Below are 22,606 nucleotides of genomic sequence, written 5' to 3' on the forward strand. Positions count from 1 at the left end.
ATTCACAACTTATTTTAAAATTTACATTATAAAAATAAAAATATTTTCATCTGTGTATAAGCAATTTACATTCATGTATGTCTGTGAAAATTTCTCTTCATATCATTTGTTCATTTTTTTTAAACCAGAGCTGATCATAATCCTGAAAGACAGAATCACAGATGCCATGATCCAGAATGTCAAAATCCCAAAAGATCAAAATCCTGAAAGATAAAAAAAATCCTTAAAGTCTAAAATCCCCATATAACAATCTTGAACAATTAAAATCTTGACTGTTGAAATCCTGAAAACTGAATTCTAGGGAGGGGATTTCCACTGTGTTTTCCACTGTATGCAGGCTAGGTGCATCATGTTAGGTGGAACTATTACCTTGTTACTGTCTTTATTTGGAAATTAAGTACAGTTTAAAGGAGATGCATTATGGGTGCCAAACTGACAAGCGGTGGATTTATGGTCTTAATTTCAATTGTTGACTTGACTGGATTAAAGAATACCTAGAAATTTGGGAAAGTATAATTTGGGCGTGTCCGTGACGGTGTTTCCAGAGATTAGTGTGGGAGTCCGAGTGGACTAGGTAGGAAAGAGATGCCTTCAATGTTGGCAGGCACCATCTAATTAGAGAGAAGAAATATAGAAGGCAAGCTGGTCTCTGTCTGAGAGCTGGGACCAATTTTTCTCTTGCTGCCGTGGACATCAGGACTCCAGCCTTTAAATGCCAGGACTTACATCTGACCATCCCTGCTCCCTGCACTCCCACTTCCTGGGGTTCTGAGGCTTTTGGCCTGGATTGAAAGTTAATGATTGGTTTCCCTGGTTCTGAGGCCTTTGCACTTGGACTGAGACATGTTACCAGCATCCCAAGGTGTCCAGCTTGCAGGCCTACTGTGGAACTTCTCAGTCACCATAAGCACATAAGCCAGTTTCCTAATAAGTCCTTTATCATATTTATACACATATCCTATTGGTTCTGTCTCTCTGGCGAAGCCTGACTAATAAATAATAAATATTTGGTACTGGGGAAGCCCAGTATCATTCCTTCTCACTGTATTCCTTACAATACAATGGAAGAGATCTATGAAATTGTTCCTTCAAAAAAGGATGTGATTAAGTTAAGCATACAAGGCTACCTAATGGTTTAAAAGCTAATTATTATTGGTGCTTTGAAAGCAGAAAATAATTGAATTGCAATGGCTGAGCAATAACCAGGCTTTCAGGTGGACAACATATACTTACAAAATTTGTAGATCACAACCACTGTCCAAATACAAGCGCAGCAGGTGTTTCAAAGGTTATAGAAGTGAAAATGCGGGTGAAAAATGTAAGAACTCTTCCCTGCCAAATTATTCAATCATTTCAATCATGTACAACTTCTGCCCCTTCACGTATAGCACCAATTCACTATGCTATGCATTTCATCTTCACATTATTTTCAATACTGGAAGTATGAAATGGGTGAAAATTTGAGGAGAGTTCTAATTCATTTTATGAATATTTTGCAAATTTGACTCCATCAAAATATATTATCACAATGTTGATTTTGTGTATGTAAAAACATTGAGGCCAGGCCTGGTGGCTGATGCCTGTAATCCCAGCACTTTGGGAGGCCAAGGCGGGTGGATCACCTGAGGTCAAGAGCTCGAGACCAGCCTGGCCAACATGGTGACACTCTGTCTCTACTAAAATTACAAAAAAATTAGCCGGGTGTGGTGGTGTGCACCTGTAATCCCAGCTACTGAGGAGGCTGACACAGGGGAACTGCTTGAACTGGGAGGCAGAGGTTGCGGTGAGCCGAGATCACGCCGCTGCACTCCAGCCTGGGTCACAGAGGGAGACTCCGTCTCAAAAAAAACAAAAAAACAAAAAAACAAAAAAGAACAACAAAAACATTTAAACTTTCTTAATAAATGAAGAGATGTCCTTTTTGTACATCTGCGTTTGTGAAAAAAAATTTCTTGAGATCTTGGCTCTTTGGGCAACTGTATATACGGTGATGACCCATTGAGGTTTTCAATCAATTTTGTCAAAAGACTTAGGTTGTTTGTCGTGGTATTTCAGATGACCACAGTTATCAATCTAGGTGTACAGAATTATCAGCTATGGGGATATACGTTTATATATTTCACTTTTTGACGTATTTCTTTTTTTTTTTTTTTGAGATGGAGTCTTGCTCTGTTACCCAGGCTGGAGTGCAGTGGCGCAATCTCTGCTCACTACAAGCTCCACCTCCCAGGTTCACGCCATTCTCCTGCCTCAGCCTCCTGAGTAGCTGGGACTATAGGCGCCTGCTACCATGACCAGCTAATTTTTTGTATATTTAGTAGAGACGAGGTTTCACCGTATTAGCCAGGATGGTCTTGATCTCCTGGCCTTGTGATCCACCTGCCTCGGCCTCCCAAAGTGCTGGGATTACAGGTGTCATCCACCGAGCCTGGCCAACCATTTCTTTTATAAATATGATTTATCTGCTCATAACTGTTACATTTGTGTGACTATTAGTATATCTGAGTGTTATGTTTAAAAACATGTATGTTATTACTCTGTTTTAGCATGTAAATAAAGTGGCCTATGAAATGTCATGTATTAAAATTTTATTTTTAATTGACATAATAATTGGACAATTTATTGTATACATAGTTATTTTTATGTTTCCTAAATAAATCCCCTTTTAAAATGTAAATAATTTTTTTTTGTTTTTTGAGACAGGGTCTCACTCTGTCACCCAGGCTGGATGACAGCATCAGCCTGGAGTGCAGTGGCGCTATCTTGGCTCACTATAGCCTTGACCTCAGGTGATCCTACCACCTCAGCCTCCCAAGTAGCTGGGATTACAGGCATGCACCACCACGCCCAGCTAATTTTTGTATTTTTTGTAGAGACAAGGTTTCGCTATGTTGCCCAGGGTGGTCTCCAACTCCTGGGCTCAAGAAATCTTCCCACTTCGGCTGCCCAAAGTGCTGGGATTTGGCCGGGCTCACACCTGTAATCCCAGCACTTTGGGAGGCCGAGGCGGGTGGATCACCTGAGGTCAGGAGTTTGAGCAACCTCACCAACACGGTGAAACTGCATCTCTAAAAAACAATACAAAAAATTAGCCAGGCCTGAAGGTGGATGCCTGTAATCCCAGCTACTTGGGGGGCTGAGGCAGGATAATCGCTTGAACCCATGAGTTGCAGTAAGCCAAGACTGTGCCATTGCACTCCAGTCTGGGCAACAAGAGTGAAACTCCATCTCAAAAAAAAAAAAAATAACAACAAAGTGCTGGATTACAGGCATAAGCCACCGGACCTGGCCAAATAAATGTCTTTTAGAGAATTTTTTAGGATTATTTTTTCCATAATTATATTTTCAGGATTTTGATCTTTTGGGATTGTGATTTTTGAGATTTTAGACCTTAGGGTTTTTGATTTTTTGGAATTTCAACATTTAGGATTGCATCTTTTGGGATTATGGTCCAAACCCTTTTTAAACTGGGAGGTTCATGTGTTTGTGTGTATTTGCAAGATCTGGTTATATATTCAAGCAACTTTAACCACTTTGGCTAGATGAATATTAGAGGTATTTTTCCGAGTTTGTCTTTTCATTTTGTTTGGATTTATTGATGTATTAAGTCTTTTTTGTTTTTTTAAATTATTTTTAAAAAGAGACATGGTCTTGTTATGTTGCTCAGGCTGGTCTCAAACTAAGTAATCCTTCCTGCCTTGGCCTCCCAAAGTGCTGGGATTACAGACATGAGTATTAAGGCTTTTTTTTTTTTTTTTTTTTTTAATGAGATGGAGTCTCGCTTTGTCGCCCAGGTTAGAGTGCAGTGGTGCAATCTCAGCTCACTGCAACCTCCACCTCCCTGGTTCCAGCAATTCCCCTGCCTCAGCCTCCTGAGTAGCTGGGATTACAGGCACATGCCACCACACCAGGCTAATTTTTTGTATTTGTAGTAGAGACTGGGTTTCACCACGTTGGCCAGACTGGTCTTGAACGCTTGACTTCAGGTGATCCTCCCACCTCGGCCTCCCAAAGTGCTGGGATTACAGGCGTGAGTCACCACGCCTGGCCTGAAACCAGGATTTCTTAAGGAGAAAGAACAGTCCTTCGTTTTTCAAGGCTGTTTTCTGTGCTGTATTTACCTACTTAAATTGAAAACATAGTAAGAATCAAGACTACTGTTTCTAAAAGAAAGGAGATTAACTCAGAAATGCAAATTAAAAGTTCAGACTATAAGAACATGTAAGGATTATAAAACGCCTTTTATTTTAATATTAGTTTGGTATTACTTTGTTAAGAATGCCTCTAATAAAATCGTAAGATAACCTTTTATCCTATTATGAGAAGAATTTCATTAAAGAATGAAAATTAAAAAGCTAATATACATGCATCCTTGCAAATTTGGAACATGTTAAATTAATAAGAGGAACACTTGACGATGATCTAGAAAATTCTGAGATTTCCAGAGAACCAGGCCTGGCAACATTATCACAGATGAGTGGCATCTCATAAAGGAAGTGTAGACTACCAAACAAACTTAATCTAAGAAAGACAATACTTACTATTCCAGAACTAAGATCATTTCTGATGCAGTCTCATAAACTTCATGTAAATTAATGACCCAAGGATTGTCCTGTGCTAGTTCAAGTACAGCAATCTCATGAATTATTTCCATCCGACAATCTTGGCCTTTTCTTCTTTTTCTCATGAACTTTGCAGCAAATTCTTTCCCAGAATCTTTCTTTATACATTTTCTCACCACTGCAAATTTCCCCCTAGAATCAAACAAAAACATTCACTGTTAAAGTTGACAACTTTCCAGAGATGGCAGATTTCAATGAAATTTCCAAATACTCATTGGTAGATATTCAAATTTAGCTCACATACAATCACAAAAGTAGAAATATCACTTAGAAATTTATATAGGCTACATCCATAGATTTATAGATTTATCAAATAAAATGTATAAATCTGCACAATTCATTTTCTAAATAAAGAATAACAAATAGTAAAGTCCATTTTTTTGCAGAGTTACACATAACTTATTTTTTTGCACATTTATGCATAAAATGGTTTAAGTCTTTAAAAAAGCCAGTTGAGGCCAGGCATGGTGGGTCACCTTTGTAATCTCAGAATTTTGGGAGGCTGAGGCAGGTGGCTCACTTGAGGTCAGGAGTTCTGGACCAACCTGGCCAACATGGTGAAACCTCGTCTCTACTAAAAATACAAAAATTAGCCAGGCGTGGTAGTGCTACGCCTGTAATCCCAGCTACTCAGGAGGCTGAGGCATGGGAATCGCTTGAACCTGGGACGTGGAGGTTGCAGCGAGCTGAGATCATGCCACTGCATTCCAGCCTGGATGACAGAGTGAGACTCTGTCTCCAGGAAAAAAAAAAAAAGCCATTTGATTTTTCAATAGAAATTGGTCACCAGAATCCCTAATATGATGAATTTCACTGCACTAATTGACTCTAAAGAGCACTATCACTTTCTAAAGGTAAGGACCTCACTCATATATCATTTTAACTGGAGCATCAGCTAGAAATGTTGTATTTTCTCATAAAGACAGATACAACAAAGTGTTATCTTGATACATTACTATTTGTCATTGCACTAATAAGTGGGTAAACCGGGGACTCAGTATAGCATACTGATTAAAGGTATGAGCTCTGGAATTAAACCTATGTGGGCTTGAACCCTGTAAGTGGCACTTGACAGTACCCTTAGGCGGTTTATTTAACCTCTTTTAGTTTCATTTTTCTTTTCTTTTTTTTTTTTTTTTTTTTTTAAGAGACTGGGTCTCTCTATGTTGCTCAGGCTAGTATTGAACTCCTGGCCTCAAGTGATCTTGCTAGGATTAAAGGCATGAGCCTCCATGCCCTAAGTCTCATTTTTCTAACCTGTATAATAGGGACACAAATGGCATCTACTTCACAGGGTTGTAAGAATTAAAGAATAATATATTTCAATTGCTTAGCATGGTACTTGCCACATAGTAAGTACTCAATAAATATTACTAATCACACAAACATCATTAAGCTGTGATAGTCATCACCTGTAAATATCCACTGAATCCTTAGGTTGAAAGACAACTTAGAAATCATATAGTATTTTACCTAACGCCAAATGCCAATGTCTTATTTCAAACTGTGAGGTAATCTTTTCCACTAGTGGGTACATATTATCTTAATAAGGTCTTCATTACAAGCCTAAACCTGACTTCAGTTGAAGGGTTACAGTCAGGGTCCTCTGCTGAGCAGTACAGACCAGACCTCACTCTCTTTTCCACATGGCAGTCTATCAGATAGTGAACACAGCAAACACCATCTGTTAGCTGCCACTCCCTCTTCCCTTTCCCAATTTGCAATCAATCCTCATCCCCATAGGGTTTTTTTTTCCTTTAAGAGATAGGGTCTCACTCTGTTGCCCAGGCTGGAGTGCAGTGGCACCATCATAGCTCACTGCAGCCTTGGACTTCCGGGCTCAAGTGATCCTCCCACCTCAGCCTTCTGTATAGCTGGGATTACAGGCGCATGCCACCATGCCAACCTCCCCATAAGGTTGACTCCCTATTATGGCTCAGCAGAAAATGTGCTGACCAAATCTGAAGCAACTAATCCAGGTATAATCGATCAAAGCATTACATCACTATTATTTTTGTTGCTCTTGGAACAATACAACCTAAGATTGATTGTTAAAAAACTTGACATGTTTTTCATATTTCAAATTGGGCTGATAAACTACCTAGATTTTTTCCCACCTTGAATTTTTGTCAAGTCAGTATCCTCATACTGTATTTTAAAAGTGATTGCTAAAAAATTTGGAATAATCAACAGCATAAACAGACAACCTACAGAATGGGAAAAAATATTTGCAAACTATGCCTCCAACAAAGGGTTGATATCCAGAATCTACAAGGAACTCAAAAAAATAGAAAAAAAAAAAACACCTTTTTTTATATGAACAGACATTTTTTCAAAAGAGCAGCAAACAAACACATGAAAAAAATGTTCAACATCACTAATCATCAGAGAAATGCAAATTAAAATCACAATGAGGTACTGCTTTACAACAGTTGGAATGGCTATTAGTACAAAGTCAAAAAACAACAAATGTTGGCGAACATACAAAGAAAAGGGAACGCTTATACACTGTTGGTGGAAATGTAAATTAGTTCAGCCACTATGGAAAGTAGTTTGGAGATTTCTCAAAGAACTACCATTTGACTTGGCTATCCCATTACAGGGTATCTACCCAAAGGAAAAGAAATTATTATATGAAAAAGACACCTGCACTCATACGTTTATCACAGCCCTATTCACAATAGCAAAGATATCAACCTAAGTGTCCATCAATGGATGACTGGACTAAAAATATGGTGTGTATATGTATCATGGACTACTTACTACACAGCCATAAAAATAATGTCTTCTGCTGTAACATGGATGGAACTGGATGTCATTATCCTAAGTGAGATGACTCAAGCAGGAAGTAAAAAACTGCCTGTTTTCACTTTTAAGCGGGAACTAAATGGATACACAGGCATACGGAGTGGAAAAACAGACCAAACGGTGAGAGAGTGGGAAGGGGGTGAGGAATTAAATACTACCTATTGGGTACAATGTACACTATTTAGGTGATGAGCACACTAAAAGCCCAGACTTCCCCATGACCCAATATATCCACGTGACACAAATGCACTTGTACCCCTAAATCTATTTTTTTTAAAAAGCTTTCTAAAAAATTAAGTGCAAGGCTTTAATTGCCCTGTTAAATTCTTTTTTTGTTGTTGTTTTTGAGACACAGTCTCATTCTGTCGCCCAGGCTGGAGTGCAGTGGCACGATCTCAGCTCACTGCAACCTCTGCCTCCCGGGTTCAAGCAATTCTCATGCCTCAGCCTCCCGAACAACTGGAATTACGAGCACATGCCACCATGCCCAGCTAATTTTTTAATTTTTTTTTTTTTTTTAAGTACAGACGGGGTTTCGTCATGTTTGCCAGGCTGGTCTCGAACTCCTGGCCTCAAGTGATCCACCCACTTCGGCCTCCCAAAATGCTGGGATTATAGGCGTGAGCCACCATGCCTGGCCTGCCCTGTTAAATTCTAACTTCTAGGCTTTGATCTAGCATTCTAGACTACTGACATAATTTTGAGTAATTCTTCCTTCCCAGCTATTGTTAACTGCAAATATAGTTTTCATGTCCTCCATCTTTTTATCTGAGTAATATAAACGTGGAGTGACAAATCCTTAGGCATAGCCCTATGGCTGTTCAATTTGGTAACAACCTACCTAGCAGCACCCTTATTCAGATCAAAGTTCTTCTGTTCACAGAAATATGAAAGACTTCTACAGATATGGGAGAGAGTAACTATAAATGAATTCCTCAAAGAGTAATACCTTTCATTTTATCCCACAAAATCATTAGGCTAACCTCTCCATCAAGTTTTAAAAGGTTCCCAATGATCTCTGAATTAAGACAGAAAACAATTATTATTAATTTGATATTTTCATACCTACATGTCTGAAGTTTCAAGAGAAGAGAAAGTTTAATTTGTAAAAAATTCGTCTGAAATGAAGCCTCAACATATAATTGGCAGCAAACATGTTCCTGGTAAATTAGAAATGACTCATTAGAACGGCCCTCAAACACATATCACACACACAAATGTTTACTGTTGCCACACCTGACATTCAAAGCAATAAAGCACTGTGCAGTAAGTAAAAAACTACTTATTACATAGCCTGAAAGTCTATTTTTAAAGGCCAAATGGGAAGACAGCTAATTCAACAAACAGAATTGGAACTCAAAATTAGGTCAGTAGTCTAGAATGAAAGATCAAAACCTAGAAGTTAGAATTCAACAGGGCAAATTAAACACGGACTCACACACGTTGCTAACCTGTGAACTCTGGGAGCCCTGTTACAGAACAGCCATTGCTAAATTCTGGGGCCTCTTCCCCATACTTACTCATCTGCTGCTCACGCTCCTCACCCATTCCTTTAGGTGCTAGAATGCAGTTCCCACGGCTCTCTTTTCATACCAATGACTACTGTGACACCACCTTTGTTTTTCTGGAAACATTCCTCACAGTTCTAGATTTATTCTTTTCTTTCCATCATATCCTGTACTATACTGGGGTCAGCAAACTTGTCTGTAAAGGGCAAGCAAGATGGTAAATATTTTTGGCTTTGTGCAGAGGGTCTCTGCAGCAATGACTCAAGTCCACTGTTGTAGAACAAAAGCAGCCATACAAAAAAGGTAAATGAAAGGGTATGTTTGGCTTCCAATGAACCTTTTACACTGAAATTTAATTTCATAAGATTTTCATGTTATTAAATATTACTCTTATTCTAATTTTTTTAACTATTAAAAAATGTAAGACATAAAAAATGTAAAAACAGCTTGCAAGGCTTTAAAAAATAGGTGGCTGGCTGTAGTTTGCTGACCCCTGCTCTATCTTATGCTGAATAAAACTCTTCCATCGTTCTAATACCACATACCACTGAAACTGACATTATGACAGCAGGTCGCAATGATCTGAGGAAGCATGCATGCCTTCATCTCTAAATGACTGGTACAATGGGAGGGGGACCCTTCAAACCACTCAAGGAGGAGTCAGAGGAGATAATAACGGATTTCTTGGAGCTGTTCTACAGAGCCACATTGTATAAAGAAAACAGGAGATTCAGCATTCAAGCTGCAAAGTCTCAGTGTATATGCTCAGAATTACATTGACAGAGTTCCCTAAATTCCATACCTCAAAAGGGCTCAAACATGCATATTTTACCATGACTTTACGGTAAAAATTGTGACTGTACCTCAACTTTCAACTTTAGGTTATTGAGTCCTCTACAAAACATTTTAAAAATGATGTTCCCCTGACATTAGGGGCCATGGTTATATACAGCTCTCTTGGGGCTGATGAGGTCCAAAGGGCATAAGATGTTTGTTGCACATCTACTTTTTTTTGTTGACGCAAAAGCCAAACTTCTTCCTGGAATACACAGTTGCCATAATTTTCAGGTTTATTTTTTCATTTCAAAAACATCTATATTTCGCTAATAGGTACAAAACTGAGAACTTAGGTTTTCATTAAATATTTTGGGATGAATATCAGAAATGAATACATTTCAGAACTACTCATTGAAAACATATTCCAGAGAGGTGGGAAAGGTAAGATACATAAACAATTATAACAAGAGGAGGTGACATTTGATTGAGACCCACCAGTCCGAGCTCCCTAAGTCCTTTGCATTATCAGTGCCTAAAAACAGTGCTTAGGGAGACAAGGTGAGTATCTTTAGGTAGGTATGTTTGCTAAGGAGTTTGGGCTTCATCAGGCTTAAAATTGGAACCTATTAGAATACTGAAAATAATTGTTTAAAAAAGATAATTCTGGTTGGGCACGGTGGCTCATGCCTGTAATACCAGCACTTTCGGAGGCTGAGGTAGGCGGATTGCTTGAGCCCAGGAGTTCGAGACCAGCCAGGGCAACACGGCGAAACCTTGTCACTACAAAAAATACAAAAATTAGACGGGCATGGTTGTGCGCACCTGTGGTCCTGGCACTTGAGATGCTGGGATGGGAGGATCAGTTGAGCCTGGGACATCTAGGCTGCCGAGATCATGCCACTGTACTCTAGCCTAGGCAACAGAATGAGACCCTGTCTCAAATAAAACAAAACAAAACAAAACAGCTAATTCTAATAGTGTTGTGAAGAGTGGATTGCCAGTGATAACTAGAAACAGAGAGGCCAATAAAATAATTCAAAGCAGTCGGTCTGCACTCAAGTACCAGTGTAGAGACTGGGAAGAGAGAATACGTTTAAAAGACACTCAAAGTCAAGATTTATTAGCACTCCCTGGCAGGTGTGCGTTGTAGGCAGAGATGAGAGGAGAAGCGAAAGGTGAAAGTCGTGGATGACTTTTAGATTTTTAATATAGGTACTGTGTAAATGTGGTACCAGTTATCGTACTATGTAATGTGGTACGAGTTATAGTTGGACAGAAGTTTGAGCTGCCTTTTTTGGTAAAGAGAATCCCATTTATTGAAGGGATTCCAAATATAAATTCAAGTGTTGGATTATAGGCAAAGGTGAAGAGATAATAGAATATATAACGTTCAGGTAAACATCAGAAAATGCACATGCTAATTTGAGCAGTACAAAGGGGAAGTAAAATAATGTCCAAGGTCCTGTTTTATTCTAGGTTAAAGTGCTTTGTTTATACCTTTACTATATTTATGTCAATCTTATATATTACAACTTGTTGTACTATGTCTCCCAGCTGGACTGTGAGTTTCAGGGACCTCACTTATTATTCATCTTTTTATCTCCATAGTGCCCTGCACACAGCAGGTGTGCAAATATAATCAGCACACCTAGTATATATACTGCTATTATTTTGTTAAATAAAATTTTATGGCAACTTAATCTCATGACATTTAATATACTGGACTACTTGCCATTCTCTCTTCACTGAATTTTTCTACCGCTCTGACTTGCTGTTTTATTGACAATGGCAACTACTACTGAAATTCCATCCATTCTTTACAGCCCAACTGAAATGTTATTTCCCCCATAAGACCTTCCAGTGGCATATCATCTTGCCTATAAAGGGGACAGTGATCGATCTGTTACATTTGGGAATAGCTTCCAGAGCCTAAGGTAGTGCCTTTATGTACTTGATACATAAGTACAGTATTTGCCTAATTACACTGGAGTGATGTCTTTTTTCTTTTTTTGAGACAGAGTCCGGCTCTGTCACATAGGCTAGAGTGCAGTGGCACTATCTCTGCTCACCACAACCTCCACCTCTCAAGTTCAAGCAATTCTCCTGCCTCAGCTTCCCAAGTAGCTGGGACTACAGGTGCATGCCCAGCTAATTTTGTAATTTTAGTAGAGATGAGGTTTCACCATGTTGGTCAGGCTGCTCTCAAGCTTCTGACCTCAAGTGATCCGCCCGCCTTGGCCTCCTAAAGTGCTGGGATTACAGGTGTGAGCCACCACGCCCAGCTGGGAATGATGTCTTAAAGGTAAAGAAGTTCCATTCAAGAAAGACCTAGAATGGATTTTGTCTTCCTTATCGCTGAAAGGATCAAGGAAAAGACCCTAGGCGTAAAAATCAGTGAGTCCATTCAAATAAGACATTAGCACGCATGATAAGAAAAGGCAGGGCCTTACAAGTCAAACTTGGTTTTAAATTCTGGCTAATAAGTGTGTAATACTGGGCAATTTATTAATCCTTTGGATCCTGGGATGCCTCATCTGTAAAATGAGGTCAATGGCACTTTACCATACAGGGCAGTGAAGACTATACAAAATTACATCTTTAAAGTGTGTAGCATTCAGCAAATCATCAGTAATCAGTGGCTATTTTTATTGTTTTGAGCATTAACTTCAGATCTATAATATAACCAATGATAATAATTAAAAGAAATATATCAGAACAGGAGTTCTGGAGGTGAGCTATTTAGTCTACATAATGTGTAAATTCTCTCAAGAAATCTAGTTAACTTCTTACTTACCTGACGAGGTGACTCAATGACTATAGCTACTTAGCTTTCTAATGCATTTGGTTCAATAATCATATTTTATAAAATTGTGTCATCTATAGTTTTACGAAGAGACTAAAATTCAAATTCTTAAATTCATGTATTTTAAACTAAGATTTTAACATTTTAAGCATGAACTTTTCAAAATTAAACAGCTGACTGACTTAAAGTACCTGCCTGAGAGCAGAAGCCATACTTTCCAAGTAACTTTATTGTTGAACCACAAATATGGCCAATTTTCTTTTATCCATCCAAAGTATCAGATTACCCAAAATTGTTTGTAAATAAAATTCTTCAAGCTAATGACTAGCTGTCAAGAAATCTTAAATAACATCTGTGTTAAAACAAAGCAATTTCTGCATGGATATTACTTAATAAAGGTCTTTATTTCTTAAAAAATGATAACTTATGACACACACTTAAGTTGTTGTCAGATACAAAAACTGAAGCTATTACCTACAGCCATCAATCTAGGTAAGGACACACAGTCCCCAAAATACCCACCCAGAGTCCCCTTTCAGTTTGAATATTCTCTTATTCTCTGATAAAAATCCTCTCGTCTCTGTTACCCCTGACTGCTCTGAGGAGAATGAGATACGACATCCCTAATTTACTTTAAGGCCCCAGTAGGGACTTAACTATATGACACTGAAGCTTGGTCATGTTTGTTCCAATGTAGAACTCATTAACATATCCTTTCCCCCGTCTCTACTAAAAATACAAAAAATTAGCTGGGCGTGGTGGCAGGCGCCTATAGTCCCAGCTACTCGGGAGGCTGAGGCAGGAGAATGGCGTGAACCCGGGAGGCGGGGCTTGCAGTGAGCTAAGATCGTACCACTGCACTCCAGCCTGGGCGACAGAGCGAGACTCTGTCTCAAAAAAACAAAACAAAACAAAAAAAAGTATCATTTCATTAAAATGATAGGAAATTGCTTTAGTCATAAGACACAGACTACAGATTATTCTTTGAAAAACATGTGTGGTGTAATGGGAATGATTTCAAAGTCAGGAGTCCCAGCTCTGTTGTCTCTCACAAGACTTAATCTGTCTTTGTTTTCTCATCTGAAAAATGGGGCTTTCCAAACAGGCTTGTGGTGAGAATCAATGAGATAATGCATGTGAAAGCACTTGTAAAACTGTAAAGCCTGCACATTTATAAAATACCTGTTTCAGATGGGAACTTGTATTTGTAACTTTTTTCCTTAGGAAAATCCAACTATTAGCATGTACTAATATTTTTAAAGTGTTTTTTTGGCTTAAAATATTTTTTTCTTAAGAAAAAATTTATCGGTATATTAAAAACATTAAAGTTGAGGACTAGACAATGAAAACAAATGTAAGGCAAATCATTTGCTATGAAACTGGTGTATCTTTAAGTTCCTTGAAACATCTTTCTGTTTCTATATTATCAATAAACTCAAGGGAAAGCAACATGAAAAAATTATCAGAACCCAAGGTAATTTCTCTTGTGTGCCCCAGTAACGAAATCATTAATGTGGTTTACATTGGCATACATCCTGACTCAAAGAAAGGTAACAAGCTTTAACCAGTCAAGGTTCAAGCAATAAAAGAATGTTTTACATCATATATTTACCCTTATTTACGCTGCTATGGAGTCTGCTGGAGACATGAAAGAATGCGACATTTCTTAAAATGATCAACATCACATCCTGTCATTACTCTGGAATCAATTTTGACCATTTAAAAAATTCTCTTTGAACAGTCATCTCATTGAAAGTTTTAGATCTGTGATAACATAGTAGCACCTGAAAAAGATCGATTTGTTTGAACAGTTAACTCTTCACACCCCTTCTGCATTTTACTAAATGAAAGGCCATAGAATAAAATGAAAAAAAAAATCTGTTTTTCTTCCCACACCATTAAACTACAACACGGGTATTCTGCAAGTTCTTTATCAGCATGAGATTAATTAGAGTTATATCAGAAATGCAACCAGAGTTAATTGTTGGAAAAACAGGTTTTCTATCTTATCAAAGATGAGGCAGAGATACAGTTAACTATGTTAAAACCATAAATACAGGCAAAATTTATAAATCCTAAACAAGGACTGCTTATAGCACAAACAGAACTTTTACTTCCTGAGACTTCTGAACAGTTCCTGTGACTGCATTACTTTTGCCAGAGATAGAGGCATTTTTTGAGATTGTGCAGGTTTTCTTTTTTGGTTACATTTAAAATAATAACATTTATTGAATTACACCATGAATTACATTTATTGGGTGCTTCCCCTAAGCTAAGCACAGCCTTAAGGCTATGTGTTTTACTTAATTCTCTCACCAACTCTATGAGGCAATAAACGGTTAGGTAATGCACTCAAGTCCACATAACTAGTAAGAGCCAAGATTCAATCTCACACTGTCTGACTCCAAAGCCAATGTTGTTAAGCACTGCATTAAACTCCTATGCGATAAAAAAGGGTGCCACAAGGAAAAGAATAGATTTAATTTTATTTTTCAGTTCCAGGCTCTTATATCAAGTATTTATCTAATAACTGCATTGTTATGCTGCTTTACAATCTACTCCTTTTGTAAATAAATTTCTGTAAGAAAAGATACGTAGAAGATATCACAATCTTAAAAAAACCTGATCGGCAAGCTAATTTTATAATGGAGTTTAAAACAAAAGTTGAAAGAAACATTCCTGAAGGAATTAGTACCATAACACCTGGTGGGGTGCAAATCAGTTTCCAGATTATAAAGTCTCCAAGACAGTGCTTGCCACCTGAAGACATTTCGCTTTGTAATATTTGCACCGGTTTTCCTTGTGGAATGAAGCCAGACAACCAAATAATGGAAAAATGTAGTTTTCCCTTTTTTTTTTTTTTTTTTTTTGAGATGGAGTCTCTCTCTGTCACCCAGGCTGGAGTGCAATGGCGCGATCTTGGCTCACTGCAACCTCCGCCTCCCGGGTTCAAATGATTCGCCTACCTTAGCCTCAAGAATAGCTGGGATTACAGGCGCCCACCACCAGGCCCAGCTAATTTTTGTATTTTTGGTACCGACGGGGGTCTCACCATGTTGGCCAGGCTGGTCTCGAACTCCTGACCTCAGGTGATCCACCCGCCTCAGCCTCCCAAAGGGCTGGGATTATGGGCGTGAGCCACTGCGCCCGGCCAGTTTTCCTTTTTTCAGGTAATACGGGTTACTTCAGAATGTTTGGAATGTCGACAAATTAGAATACACAGCTAAGTCATAGCTCCCTTCATCTTTTGTCACAATTAAAGTATGCACAGATCCAGTCAACTAGGGCCTAGCAGTGAAGTAAATCTTGTTCTTGAAAGGTGTTTTTCCTTTTGTTAACATTTAGGAATAAGTAAGACTTTGTTAAGGTAGGATTCCACACTCCCTACACCCCCACCCCCCAAAAAACACTATTTCCAAAAGTTACCTTAATATGTGTAAGGCAGTGTGTTTTTAACATTATAACCAATGTTACACAGTTTGCCTTTCCAAGACCCCAGCTGAAGGCTGTTCCAACTGTCAGGCCCTTTCCTATTACAACATGGTGCTATTTTGCAACCATGACAAATGCTGGCAATAATGCGAACATTTACTGAACGCCATGTGGCAAGCCCAGTGGTACGCGCTTGACAGGCATGGCATCTTCAGGACACCTCTGAGGTAGGTACTGTCATCATTATACTGATCTTACGGATGAGGAAAGTGAGGCTGGGGAGTCTAACCCCTCCAAAAGCAAACACAGCAAGAAGGGCAAGAATATGAACTCAGGTCTGCGCCCAAAGCCAGAGTATTTAACAACTTCTTCAAACTGTTCTCAAGGAAGAGTCGCTAAACCCCACAAAAATCACTCGATCATCCCTCTTCAGCATACAAAATGTAAAGCAACGGAACAGCCTGCACCTGCAACTTTGGAGCCCAAGTTGTAAGCTCCCTCTACTCCCACAAAGAAAGGGTGGGCTAGCGTGGAGTGGGGGGAGAAGGCAAGAATCGGTTCCCAGCAAAATAAAAAGGGCGAGAAAAGGGCCAAGCGCCCACAAAAGAAACCAATCTAAACTCGAGGCAAAGGGACCTAAATGCTTTAGAACTAAAATGGCACAAAACCAACCAAGAACACGAAAATGAATTCAGCAGAAGACCGACACAAGGTAACAGAGCACCGGTGCAAAGGAAGCTGTCACAACGGATGCCGTATTTTATTAAAACCACACAGGGAGACCAAGAAAGTCGCAAGAGTTGAAGGAAAAAAGCAAAGCCGGCTCCACAGACCTCTGGTTTTCAGACCCGCTGCTCGCAGTGAAAGGCAGAGCGCGGTCCGCACCTTCTCTCGTTAAATAGCCATTCGAAACGCCACAGAGGACGAAAGGGCTGAGGAGAGGAAAGGGTCCGCGCCTCCGGGACCGCCGTCGAATTAACTCGCTCGCTAGGTGCAGCGCGTGGAGGGGGCGCTGGTGCGACTCGGCTGCCCTATTCGCCGTCGGCACCCAAGTTTGTGCCAAGTCACAACGCGCGTTATCGGCAGCAGCAACGCCACCTCAGCCTGGCCGCCGCGGCCCCGGCACTTATCGGCGCCCGCGTCCCGCCCCCGCGCGTCCGGGAAGGTTCCGCGCCGGGCCCCGCCCGTCCTCACCTGCCCAGCTCCCGGCCCGGGCACAGGCTGTAGCCGTCCTGGAAGGGCTCGGTGCGCACCGCTGCGCGGATCTCTGTCAGCAGCCCGCGGGCCTGGGGCGGCGGCGGCGGCCGGCACGGCCCGCTCAGACCCCTGCCGGCCCGGCCAGGGCCTGAGGTGGCGCCTGGGGAGGAGCCGCCGCTGCCCGGCTTCTCCAAAGGGATCATGGTGTTCAGACCCGCTTCTTTCCTGGCCGCCTGTTCGCTCCGAGCAGCCGGAGGGCCACGGACCCGCCCCCGGCTCCTAGTGCCGGTCTGCGGAGCCTTCAAGTACCCGCTTTCCCTAGCGCGGCGCTCGGACTGCGGCAGGCCGGCTACCGGCAGCCTGGCCCCGCCCCGCGCCCGGCCCCGCCCCCGCCCCATAACCGCCCCGCGCCTGCCCTGCACCCTGCTCTTGGCCCCGGCCAACCCCGCCCCACGTCGACCCCGCCCCGGCCTCACTCCGTGGCCGCCCGCCCCCTCGCTGAGCTCCCGCGGGGTCCTGAGCGCCCGATGCCTCACGCGCGCCCTCTGCAGCTCAAGGGGAGAAGGTGTAGCTTTCGGGACGGCCCGGAGGCTGGAGGCGACTCTCAGCACCACCCTTTGGCCAGGACAGCCTACTGCGTTAGCAGAGTTCCGCACCTGTTGAGCGTCTGAGAGTCACAAAAGCTCACCTTCGGTTAATAAAAGGCATGTGAGCTGTAAGCGCGACTTCACGTGGTGGGCAGGGGTGATGAGACCCTGATCTCCGTACACTGGGAGAGGGGTCTGGAGGCAGGAGGTGTATAAATATTATTAACCCTGCACGCCAGCCCTATGAAATAGACACTATTATATTGTCTGTAGTCGTCTCTATATTTACTTTCGAGGTCCTCTCATCCAGTCTTACGACTTTAATTACCATCTATATGCTCATGACTACAGAATTTGTATCTCTAGCTTCCAAATATTCCCTGAACTTCAGACTGGTGTATTTGACTATGCATTTGGCATCTCCACTTAGATGTCAAATTAGCATCTCAGACTTAACATACACAAAAGTAAGTTGCTGATTGGTCTTCATGAATGCACTCCTACCCAGCTTTCCCCGTCTCAGTTTTCTTCACTTCCTTCCTTCTAGCTGTTCAGGCCAAAAATCTTGGGATGAGCATTGATTCCTCTCTCATGCCCATCTCCAGTTTGTCAGTAAACCCTCTTTTCTTTTCCTTCAAACTGGATGCGGCATTTGATCACTTCTCTCTATTTCCATCTTACCACCATGGCGTGAGCCACCGTTATCTCTTATCTGGATTATTGTGATAGTTTACTAACTGGACCACCTGCTTCCATCCTTCTTCCTCCCTAATGCCGCATAGTTCATTTTCAAGGCAAGGCAATGAGAGTGATCTTTTAAAAATCGAAACGAAATCACGCCACTGCCCTGCTCAAACTGTCTCAGTGGAGTTTTGCTTCTGGCACTGATATACTAGTTTATTTGTGTTCAACATTCTCACTAAGAAAAAATAGAAAAGTTGACAAAAGTTAAAAAATTCCTCTCCCAGCAAGGACTTGGATGACTGAAATCCTGGAAAGATAGGCAGCTCAGAAAGCCACCACTTTTCCCATGAGGTATTTGATGATTTTAAAGCCATGGCTGAAAGAGTGAGAAAGTAAGCACTGCTTTCAGTCATCTCATGGGGTTGGGGAGACAAAAAAAATTGGAGTTTAGGGCCTATTTAGGATGAGGGGCTGGTAAGCAACTAGGCTTTCAGCTGGAACTCCAAAGGGCTATACCCTAGGGGCATGGATGAAAGGGAAGTAGACCCAAGGGCTGAAAATCAGCTTCAAACGGCGGCAGTAAATATTGTCTCTGGGGAAAAAGAGCATCATCCAGAGCCACAGATTATCCATATAATATTTTACACACCATGTCTGAAACTTAATTTAAACAAAGGACACAGAATTGTCTTAAAAACTAAGGGAAAAAGAAAACAGAAATAAACAAACACACAGAAGATCCAGATATTAAAGTTTAAAGACAGATTTTAAAATAATTCTGTTAAATATCTTCAAGAAATTAAATTACAAGATAAAGAGTTTTCAGCAGAGAACTGGAAACTCCAAAGAAGAATACAATGGAATTTTGGAATTGGAGAAAAAAACACACTAACTGAAAGTACTATAGAATTATGGGCTTAATAACAGATGAGATACAACTTAAGCAAGAATTAGTGAAGCTAATAAGCAAAACAAAATATGCAAAATGACATACAAGAGATATAAAAGAACTTTATATAAAAGAGATAAGGTTTCAGAAAGGAGACTATAACACATGTGATATGTGGTAAAACATTCTAACACACACATAATTGGAATATCAGGAAGAGAGGTGAGAGAAAAAAGGAAAAGAAGCAGTATTTGAAAAGATAACGGCTGGAAATTTTTTAAAACTAATGAACAACAATTCTCAGAGTCAAGAAACATTATGAACATAGAGCAGGATTTCAAGCAAAGAAAACCATATCTAGGCACATTGTAAACTACTGAGAAACAAAATCAAAAAGAAAAGGTTTAAAATCAGCAAAGAAAACAGAGATATAATCTGCAAATGAGCAACAATAAAATTAAGAGCTTATTCTCAAAGAACAAATGGAAGCCTAAACACCTTCAAATGTCTTCAAAGCACTAGGAGAAATTACCTGTCAACCTATATTATATACCCAGTAAAAATGATCTTCAAAATTGAAAATAAAATACAGACAGTTTTATAACCAAGAAACACTAAGATCATCAGCTGATTTACATTAAAGGAAATTCCAAAAGGAGTTTTTCAGGCAGGTGGAATATAATCCCAAATGAAATCATGGAGACATCTAAAGGAATGAAGAGCAATCAATCCTTTTATATGTGGATAGATATAAATATATATATATGGATAGATATAAATAAACACAATTTGTATAAAACAATAAAAATAACGTCATGTGAGGTTTAAATATATGTAGAATTAAAATATACACAATAACAGCACAAAAAGTGAGATAGAGTAAATGAAAATAAAATATTCTAAAGTCCTAGGATTGTATAGGAATTGATAAAAGTACTTGGCTTTAATACATCAAGAATGAATATTATAATCTCTAGAATAATAGCAAAAGTAATAGAAAAGAATGAATAACATGTAAAAAAGAGGGGAAATGGAATAATAAAAAATATTTAAAAGAAGCAAGAAAGGGAAAAAAGGAACACAGACAAGTAGAAACAAATAGATGATCACTTTGGGAAGCCAAGGAGGGTGGATCACCTGAGGTCAGGAGTTCGAGACTAGCCTGGTCAACATAGTGAAACCCCATCTCTATTAAAATAAAACACAAAAAACTAGCTGGGTGTGGTGGCAGGCACTTGTAGTCCCAGCTACTCAGGAGGCTGAGGCAGGAGAATCACTTGAACCCAGGAGGCGGAGACTGCAGTGAGCTGACATTGTGCCACTGCACTCCAGCCTGGGCAGCAGAGTAAAAACTCTGTCTCAAAAAAAAAAAAAAAAAAAAGGTAAATTTTTTAAAACAGGAGGGTTTTTTGGCAAGTACATTAAATATAAATGGAATCTATACTCCAATTAAAAGGCAAATGCTATGGACAGAATTAAAAAATAATATCAATTATATGTTGCTTCTAACAGACACCTCAAATAAAAGGCTGCAGAGAGATTGAAAGGATGGAAAGAATTATGCCATGTAAATACAGGCATATCTCATTTTATTACAATTTGCTTTATTGTACTTTGCAGATATTACATTTTTTACAAACTGAAAGTTTGTGGCAACCCTGCATCAAGAAAGTCTACCAGTGCCATTTTTCCAACAGTATGTGCTGTCTTCATTTCTTTCTGTCACATTTTGGTAATTCTCACAATGTTTCAAACTTTATTATTACTATTATATCTGTTATGGTGGACCGTGATCTTTGATCTTTGATGTTATTATTGTAATTGCTTTTAGGTACCATGAATTGCACTCATGCAAAGTTAATTGATAAATGTTGTGTGTGATCTAACTGCTCCACCAATCAGCCCCCCATTTCTCTTCCTCTCCTCAGGCCTCCCTATTCTCTGAAACAGAACAATATTGAAATAGGCCAATTAAAAACCCTAAAATGGCCTCTTAGTGTTCAAGTGAAAGGAAGATTCTCATGTCTTTTACTTGAAATAAAAGCTCACAATGGTTAAGCTTAGTGAGGAAGGCATGTAGAAAGCCAAGATGGGCTGAAAGCTAGGCCTCTTGAGCCAGTTAGCCAAGTTGTGAATACAAAGGAAAAGTTCTGGAAGGGAATTAAAAATACTACCCCAGTGAACATAGGAATGATAAAAATAGTGAAACAGCCTTCTTGCTGATATGGAGAAAGTTTGAGTGGTCTGGATAGAAGATCAAACCAGCCACAAGATTACCTTAAGCCAAAGCCTAATCCAGAGCAAGGCTTTACCTCTCTTCAATTCTCTGAAGGCTGAGAGAGGTTAGGCAGCTGCCAAAGAAAAGTTTGAAGTTAGCAGAGGTTGATTCATGAGATTTAAGGAAAGAGACTATCTGCATAACATAAAAGTTCAAGGTGAAGTAGTAAGTGCTGATGTAGAAGCTGCAGGAATTTATTTAGAAGCTCTAGCTCAAGTAATTGGTGAAGAGAGCTATACGAAACAACAGGTTTTCAATGTAGATGAAACAGCCTTCTATTGGAAGAAGATGCCATCTAAGACTCAGAGTTAGAGAGTAAAAGTCCAGGCTTGGCTTCAAAGCTTCAAAGGACAGGCTGACTCCCTTGTTAGGGGCTAATGCAGCTCATGACTCTAAGGTGAAGCCAATGCTCTTTGACCATTCTAAAAATTCTAGGGCCTTTAAGAATTATGCCAAATCTACTCTGCCTATGCTCTAGAAATGGAAAAACAAAGCCTGGATGACAGCACATGTGTTTACAACATAGTCTACTGAACATTTTAAGCCCGGTCTGGAGACCTAGTGCTCAGAAAAAAAAAATAGATTCCTTTCAAAATATTATTGCTCATTGACAATGTACCAACCACCCAAGAGCTCTGATGGAAATGTGCAAGGAGATGAATATTGTTTTCATGCCTGCTAACACAACATCCATTCTTCTGTCCATGGAACAAGGAGTAATTTTGACTTCCAAGTCTTGTTACTTCAGAAATATATTTTGTAAAGCTGTAGCTGCCATAGACAGTGAATCTTCTGATGGATCTGGGCAAAGTCAATTGAAAATCTTCTGACCATTTTAGATGTCATTAAGAGAATTCATGGTTCATGGGAGGAGTTAAAAATATCAACATTAACAGGAGTTTGAGGAAGTTGATTCCAATCCTCATGGATGACTTTGAGGGGCTCAAGACTTTAGTGGAATATGCTTGTTATGGATGAGCAAAGAAAGTGGTTTCCTGAGATGGAATCTACTCCTGTTGAA

The 22,606-nt window shown here is 39.9% G+C and overlaps 1 protein-coding gene across 1 annotated transcript in view; it reads right to left on the minus strand.

Moving 5' to 3' along the window:
- Window positions 1–17,537, minus strand: part of STK17A (serine/threonine kinase 17a) — a 42,204-nt gene extending 24,667 nt beyond the window's left edge. The window contains exons 1-2 of the mRNA XM_002818017.5: window positions 17,145–17,537; window positions 4,542–4,754 (exon numbers count right to left, since the gene is read on the minus strand). Of these exons, the coding sequence (XP_002818063.1) occupies window positions 4,542–4,754; window positions 17,145–17,350 (419 nt within the window). The 5' untranslated portion in view covers window positions 17,351–17,537. The remainder of the gene's footprint in view (window positions 1–4,541; window positions 4,755–17,144) is intronic.
- Between the last annotated feature and the right edge of the window lie 5,069 nt (window positions 17,538–22,606).

The sequence above is a fragment of the Pongo abelii genome, chromosome 6 (assembly GCF_028885655.2).
Source record: "Pongo abelii isolate AG06213 chromosome 6, NHGRI_mPonAbe1-v2.0_pri, whole genome shotgun sequence".
In the NCBI taxonomy this organism is placed as follows: domain Eukaryota; kingdom Metazoa; phylum Chordata; class Mammalia; order Primates; family Hominidae; genus Pongo; species Pongo abelii.